The sequence below is a fragment of the Prenolepis imparis genome, unplaced genomic scaffold, assembly GCF_030444845.1.
Source record: "Prenolepis imparis isolate NDT839.2.m4 unplaced genomic scaffold, iyPreImpa1.0 SCAF_9, whole genome shotgun sequence".
Lineage (NCBI taxonomy): Eukaryota > Metazoa > Arthropoda > Insecta > Hymenoptera > Formicidae > Prenolepis > Prenolepis imparis.
The window spans coordinates 17,878,668-17,886,762 of NW_028141167.1; the positions used below are offsets into that span (position 1 = coordinate 17,878,668).

Here is an 8,095-nt window from a genome sequence, read left to right on the forward strand (position 1 = left end):
AGCAGTGGTATCAACGCAGAGTACTCAACAAATATTAAATATTAAGAATAAGAATTATTTAAAAATAATAAAATCGAAAAAACTTTGATAATAAAATATAAATTCGGGTATAAAGGGTTCTTACTAGTTTATTAGCCCTTATTAGTCCTTTATACTCGAATTTGTATTTTTATATCAGAGTTTTTTCGATTTTATTATTTTAGAATAATTCTTATTCCTAATATTTAATATTTATTCCTAATATTTTCTCTATTGTGCGCAGGCCTAGTGAACTGGCCTTTGGCAGACGCTTGAACAATCACAAGTCGACAGTATGCCTTTAGTTCCCGCATTACTCAATTGGTTGATGGTGGCGCTACACATCTTGGCTACAAGCTGAACTTAGCTACTGGCAGTCCATATTTCTATAGTCAAAGATATGCAGGGTGTCCCCGAACTCGCGGATCAACTCTCGTGGGTAGATTCCTGGGATCATTTGGAGACGATTTTTCCTCAGCGAAAATGTCGAGGGAGGTCATCATTTTTTGCATGTTCCCAATTTTTGTCATCATGTATCTTTGTAACTAAGCCTTATATTAAAATTTTATTAAAGTAAACTCTATCTGAAATTAACTGAAGAATATGATTTTGTTAATATTTTATTTCCACATGGCTTAGTTTGTGAAAAACCCTTTATTTTCAATCGCTTATAACTCGAAAATTATTGGTGCCTCGACATTTTCGCTGAGGAAAAATCGTCTCCAAATGATCCCAGGAATCTACCCACGAGAGTTGATCCGCGAGTTCGGGGACACCCTGTATATTATATTGTATATATATACAGGGTGTCTCTCTCCCATTTTAATCTCCTCAGGCAAATATCTCAAAAAATATGGAAGATACGGAAAAATGTTTCAGACAAAAGTTGTAGGACTTGAAGGAGGACAGATGATGAAAATATGGACTTGACCTTGAGTGACCTATTGAAGGTCAGGTCAAGGTCATCGATGTTTTCTTAAATGGAACCTTCTACTTTCTATTGCATATTCTTGTAGCCCTTGTTGAGATGTTTTCAAAACACTACCTATTGATGTCTCTTACGCAAGCCGTTCCCAAGATACGAAGCTACAAAGTTGACATATCATCGGCATTCGCATTATCCAATGTACACCGCGGGGAGGTTGTTCAGTCAAATTTGTACATCAAGTGGCCCTAAAAAGGGCAGACTTTGTGTGTGTATGTGTGTGTGGGTGTGTGTGCTCCTTTAGTAAAACTTTTCTCTAATTATTTTTCTTCTGGTTATTTTAATGTAAGGAAAAGGATAAGAAAATGGTAGAGAAAGAGAGATAAAAGTTTTACTAAAAAAGCACACACGCACGCACACACGCACGCACACACACGCACTAAGTAATAAAAGAGTCATAAAACAGACTTAAATTTGCATGTGGTACTTCGGGTTATTTAGAATTATTAAAACAAAAACATCCATTACCTTCTCTTCGAATGTTAACCAAAAGATTAGAAAATTTAAAAAGAAGCGGTTTAATTGATAAAATTTTTTATTTTTTACGCATTAAAATTTTACAATTTGAGATAGAAATGGACAAAGACTGTATGCTAATATTAGATGAGATGAATGTTATTGCTGGAAATGTATATGATAACTCTACAAAAGAAATGCTAGGTCAAGTAACTTAACCTGACCATAGTGGCGAAGCTGATGAAGCATTAGTATTTTTAATAGCAGGTTTAGCAAGCCGATGGAAACAGATAACAGATAGTGACATATTATTTTACAAATAAGAAAACACGCGGGAAAATATATAAACCAATTATTATAGAAATAATTAAAAAGTGCGAAGAAATAGGTTTACGAGTCCATTCTGTAACATCCGATATGGGCGCATCGAATCAAAGTATGTGGAATGCATTTGATATATCAGCGAATAGATACTCTACTGTGCGTAATTCATGTAAACATCCTTGCAATAAAAATCGAAATTTACAGTTTTTTGGTGATACTCCACATGCTTTTAAAAATATTAAAAGTGGTTTTTTTTACAAATGAAACTTTTACAATCCCTGATATTTTTGTTAAAAAGTACAATTTGCCGAATAATACTGTTAAAGGCTCACATTTTAAAGAATTACTTTCTGTCCAACAAAATTTAGTATTCAAACTCGCTCCAAAATTTACATAAGACTATTTAGATACAAAGAAATATTTCTTAAAAATGCGAGTCAGTAGTGTCACTAATGTTTTTAGCGATGAAACAAGCTCTGCTTTAAAATTTTTGGCCAAAGAGCATTCTAAAGAGGAATACTATTACACTACTGCATGGTTTGTAGATTTTATTTTTCATTGGTTTAAAATAATGACTGCACGTCATCCAGCATTTGGATTAGGAAAAAAATATGGAATGCTATGAAAATGCAAGAGCACATCTGAAAGAAACTATACAGTTTTTTTCCTTTCTAAACGTCGGTACAAAAAATCAATGGAAACCGTTTCAGACATCCGTTATGATATCTACTACATCATTTCTCGAAATGTCGGAATATTTATTAAATGAACGAGATTTTAAATTTGTTCTTGGGTCAAGATTTACTCGAAATTGCTTAGAAAATGTATTTAGTGTAGTTAGATCCAAAAACAAAATACCAAATAGTTTACAATTAAAAAATAATATAAAACTTATTAGTATTTTCCAATATATGAAAAATGTTTCTTCTGGAAATTACGACAAAGATGATACAACATTTTTATTAGAATTTCTAGACATTTTACAAAATAGAAAAAATAATACAGACAAACCGAACGATAGTATAAATAAATATCAAACAGTAAATTTAAATATACCACACACACACTAATATTGTGCTAAACAATATCGAATTAAATGGAATATATTATATAGCTGGGTATATGTATAGTGGGTAACATTAAAACATGTTATGATTGTCTAAAATATACAGATTCTAAAACGCCAAGAATATGTCATTATTCAAAGTTAATTCGTATAAAAAAAAAAAGTACCAAAGATACTTTGTTTTTTGTTAATGACACATTTAATCATTTCCTGTCTATGGAGAAAATATTTAGGGCTTATTATAATTCCCCTCCGTAGACCGCCACCTTGCCGTGGTGGAGGGGCTCACCCTTCCTGCTGGAGGGAAGGGTGCTAAGAGCGGTCTGTACCTGTTTTACGGGTACATCTTTCACATCACAGATTTCTGGAGACGAACTTGGGACAACCTAGGGGAATCTTTGGGGAAATGTGATGGGGAGGGGTTACCTTTAGCGGCGGGGGCCGTAGGGTGGGGTCATACTTACCTTGCTTTGCGGCTTCCGTCGCTGGGGGGATGTGGGTGCTAGCTCCCCTCGTGTCTGGGGTCGGGGCGGCGGGAACGTCCCCCGTCGCTCGCGGCCTGGCATGAGGTTTAAAGGAGCCAGCGTCCCACAGTGACATGACGGATAGCGGGGTGATACACCCAGAGATATCTGGGTGTCCGGAAGCCTCCAGACCCGCTGGTTCGGGCCGTCATCGGGCCGCTCGGACGTATTCCGAGGCAGGATCGGTGGCGGCGAAGGTTTACGGCCGAAACTCAATGGTGGAGAGCCTCGGCTCTCGTCCCAGTGAGCGGAGGCCGGCCGCCGAGGCCGCTCGAAATTATCTCGAGGTCTGGGCTCGGCGGCGGGTGTATAGATACTTCCAGTCGATCGGGACCGTTTCTTTTTCCGGCCGACTGGAAGAGGCGTTGCCCGCCGGAGTTGAAAACCGTAGGGGGGGCGGCTGGTCGCCACGGCGGGCAAGGCGGGGCCGGGGAGCGGCGACCCCGTCCCAACCGTCCGTGGGGCCTCCCGGGTGGCGCCGCCTGGCGAGGTATCCCCGCTGTCGGAGGCGGGGGACCCCTGAGCTAGAGGTAAGGGGCTGGGACCCTGGGAGAGAGTCTTATGGGCTTCACCCCATGGGTGTATGCTGACCCCCCCGGAGTACCGGGGGCCCCGGCCGGAGATGCGGCCGGTCATGTTTCGGAGCATTCTCGGCTGGATGGGAGATACGCCGGTCAGCGGAGCCTCGTCAGGTAGTGGGATCAATAGAAATGAGTAGCGCAAATAAGAATAACACCATAGAGTGGGAGGGAGGTAAGGAGGCTAAGGGCTCGAAACCGGGCCCGAGGTCTTCGAAGATTACAACGAAGGAGATTCAGCAGGTGTCGATCCTTCTTCGTCGGGAGGATGCTGCTATTGCATCCACGTCGTCACAGGCGTCGGATTGCGGATCCACTGTTAGCAGCAAGGGGGGAACGACTACATCCCTGAGGTAGCCGACGAGTCCCTCCCCAAAAAAAGGAAGCAGGGGCGCCCCGTAATAACAGGGGACTACGAGAGGCTCAAGGCCAGGAGGGCCGAACAGCTGTTCGTAAAGGAGAAAGAGGAGTCCGAAATGCTGGACTTTAAGCTCCCGGTTGGCGATAGCCAAGCGTGGAGAAGGATGGAGGAGAAGGTCACGGACTACGCCGAGGAGATGAGGCGCCCATTATGGACGTCTCCACGCAGTGCCTCGCCCACGCGATGATCCTGAAAAAAGTGGCCTTGAGGAAGAATCTCAAAGGCACAACATAGAAGGAGCTGACAGAGGCAACCTGCTTCCTGCAGACGGCAATCGCTACTCTCGCCGTCAGGGTACCGGAGAAGGCGGCAACAACGGAGGAAAGTGAAGTGGAGATTCTCCAGAGGCAGATACGAATCCTGCGATCGGAGAACCTCCGTCTTCACAATGAGACTAAAAAGAGCCTCTTTGTGAAGGAAAGAGGGGCCAAGGCGCCAAAGGACCCTTCGGGCTTCAAAGCGCTCAACAAGGAAGAGGATAAAAAGAGGGACAAAGCCTCCTCTCCACCTCCGGAGGAAGAAATGGAGGTGGACGTGGAGAGAGATACTAATCTCCTTTCACCACCGCCAACCATGAGACTCCCGATTGAGGGAGTCTCGAGCAAACTGGGGGATTACCCCCCACAGATAAAAGCTGAGGAGGATCGCAAGATATACGACGCCATTACGACAAGTATCGAGCGCCTCCTCAGCAAAAGGGAGAAACTAATGAGGGGGGAACTAAAGACCCCTTCACAAACGGCTTCTCCCTTTGAGAATACGGCCTCTCCAATTGGAAACCCGCGACCTGCTGAAGTCCCGACAAATTCGGTCCCTGTGGTCTCGGGCTCCAAGGGGAAGGGCAAATCCAAGAAAGCGAAGACATAGTCCAAGGAGGGCTCTACCTCCAAGGAAAACAATGCCCCGAAAGACAAGGGGAAGGGAAGAGACGTGCCCACTAAAACCTAGTCAAAAGGGTCTTCCCCTCCCTCACTCCCGCAGCCTTCGGGTAACCAGGAGGTTCCCTAGTCGAAAGTGATGAGGAGGAAAGAGGCGAGGAGGGAGAGACAAACAACATCCCAGCCTGTCCCCATACTTCCCTCAAAAAGACCGACGGTGCCAACAAAGCCTCCCCCCCCTCTCACTTAGAAGAGGGATAACAGGGGCAAGGCTGACCCTAACGTCGGCGAGGGGAAGCCGAGGAAAACCCCAAAATCGGCAGCTGTTACCCTCACCTGTCCCGAAGGGAAATATGGTGAGATAATACAACTGGCTCGCCAGAAAATAGATCTGGCTAAATTAGATATAGACAGGGTGAAGGTTAGACGTGCGATAACCGGAGCCCTGGTCTATGAAATTCCCGGTAAGGGGAGGACCGAGAAGGCGGACCTCTTCGCGGCCAAACTGGTCGAGGCACTAGACGGTAAAGAGGGGGTCCGAGCGGCCCGCCCTATTAAGAAGGGTGACCTAAGGGTCAGAGGGCTGGACGAGTCCGCCACTCCACAGGAGGTGGCGGTGGAACTAGCCAAAATTGGAGGTTGCGATGTGTCGCAAATAAAAACGGGCAAAGTCCGCTTTTTCCCGCGGGCAATGGGCCCAATGTCCAATGGCGGCGGCGAAGAAAGCAGCCGCCGCGGGCAAGATAAAAATTGGCTGGATAACTGCCAGCGTAGAACTACTTAAGGCGAGGCCCCTACAGTGCCACAAGTGCTTACAGAGGGGCCACGTCCAGGAGTTGTGCACCAGCAACGTTGACCGTGGTGGCTGTTGTTACAATTGCGGTGCGCTCGGCAACAAGGCCAACGTGTGCAACGCAAAGGCACGTTGCATGGCGTGCGTAGAGGCTGGCCAATCATAGGATCGGCAGCGCAAACTGCCATCCTAAAAGAAAAGGCGGCAAAGGGGCCAAAAAGACTCAACAGAAGAAGTCATGGGAGGGAAAGAAGGAGGTTACGGCCTCCAGAACACCCCCCCCCCCTAGAAAAACAAATGGAGGCACCCAAACCCCGGAGAAAAACCCGGGGTAAGGAAGCCTCCAAAAGTAACAAGGAGGAGACCAATACCGTAAATTCTCCGGCCAAGAAACCGGAGGAACTAAAGGAAGTGGTCATGGAGGAGGCCTAAATATATAGCTTTAACTATGAAGATCGGCCTCCTCCAGACCAATCTCAACCATTGTGCTAGGGCGCAGGACCTATTTGTCCACGTCCTGGCGGAAAATAAGTGTGGGATCGGGATCGCGGCTGAGCCCTATAGAGTTCCGCCAAACCACCCCTGTTGGGCGGCGGACGATAGGGGCTCGGTCGCGATCATCTGGAGCCGCGAGATTGGCTCCCCCCCAGCAACAAAGTGGGAGGAGAAAGATGCCATGTAGCCGTCGAGTGGGGCCCGCTTTGGCTGGTGGGATGTTATATCCCCCCCAGCGTGGACTCTGTCCGGTTCGGGGACATATTGGACGAGATAGCCATGCTCGTCCAGAGAAGGCTCCCAGAACCAATCGTGGTCGCCGGGGACTCCAACGCCCATTCGCAACATTGGGGTTCCCGACGCACCAATCACAAGGGCAGAGTCATGGAAGATCGGGCAGCGGTACTCGGCCTGTGCATCTTAAATACAGGCACAAGCAGCACCCTAGTCAGGCCGCAGGGGGCGTTCATCGTCGATCTGATGTGGGCTTCGCCCTCTGCGGCTGACAGAGTCAGTAACTGGCGGGTAATGGACCAAGAAACCCTTTCGGACCATTTATATATCTGAATGGGGGTGGACATCGCCTGCCATAGGGTGCCCGGACTGCGCCCAAGGGGGGATTGCGAACCGCCAAAGCGGTGGGCCCTTAAAAAGTTGGACAAGGACAGGCTGGAAGCAACCGTGCTCTCGGCGACCTGGCCAGATGCACAAGCATCTCAGGACATCAATAGCCAGGTGGAATGGCTCGGGGAAACTATGGAGAGGGCGTGTGACTTCGCCATGCCCCGAGCCAAGCCCAGACCACTCAGAGCGGCGTGGTGAACCGACTGGTGAACCGAGGAGATCGCGGATCTTAGACGCGCCTCGGTTCAAGCCAGACGCCGGTTCACTAGAGCGAGGTGGCGTGGTCTTGCCGAAGACACGGAGGCGGCGCTGGAGCAATACCGCAACGCGCGAAATGCTCTAAGCGCCGCCTTCAGACGGACCAAGGCAAGAGCATGGGATAAGCAATTGCTCACCCTAGACTCAGACCCATGGGCCTCCCTGGAGCCTCAAGTCCTAGAGGAAACTCTATCTACCCTTTTCCCGGTAGCAGACAGGGTTCCCGAACTCTTTGTTAGGGAACCCGTAAGCTGGGAAGAGGAATATGAGGTGTCCAGGGATGAAATAACCGGAGTAGTCAAAAGGTTAAGGGCACGAGGGAATAAAGCCCCCGGCCCTTACGGTATCCCCGGTCGGGTCTGGTCCCGCAGGGGTCAGTTTTGAGACCCCTACTATGGGCATCGCATACGATAGCATCCTGCGGACTGCCCTCCCCCCGTCGGCAACGTCGTCTGCGTAGCAGACGACACCCTACTACTAGCTGGGGGTGGAGACTGGGGGGAGGCAAGGGCAATTGCCAATCTCGCGGTGGCCTGCGTTGTTAGGGCTATAAGGAGTATGGGTCTGAAGGTGGCCCCCAGAAAAACTGAAGCCATCTTCTTTCACGATGGCTCTCAGAGAGAGCCACCTCAGACCCACGTCACGGTGGACGACACCCCCGTCCTGCTGGGTAAA

The 8,095-nt window shown here is 47.8% G+C and overlaps 1 protein-coding gene across 1 annotated transcript; it reads left to right on the forward strand.

Moving 5' to 3' along the window:
• The first annotated feature begins 6,817 nt into the window (after positions 1-6,817).
• On the forward strand, positions 6,818-7,804 carry LOC145940242 (uncharacterized). Its single transcript, XM_083045155.1, has 3 exons — positions 6,818-7,020; positions 7,132-7,307; positions 7,413-7,804. Exons 1-3 carry the CDS (start codon positions 6,818-6,820, stop codon positions 7,802-7,804), a joined length of 771 nt encoding a protein of 256 aa, XP_082901281.1.
• Positions 7,805-8,095: the final 291 nt, after the last annotated feature.

Coding starts and splice junctions, on each gene's coding strand:
- LOC145940242 (XM_083045155.1), top strand. CDS start 6,818: ATGCTCGTCCAGAGAAGGCTCCCAGAACCAATCGTGGTCGCCGGGGAC. Junction 7,021..7,131: donor GCGTTCATCGTCGATCTGAT/GTGGGCTTCGCC, acceptor CGCCTGCCATAG/GGTGCCCGGACTGCGCCCAA. Junction 7,308..7,412: donor GGAAACTATGGAGAGGGCGT/GTGACTTCGCCA, acceptor CCTCGGTTCAAG/CCAGACGCCGGTTCACTAGA.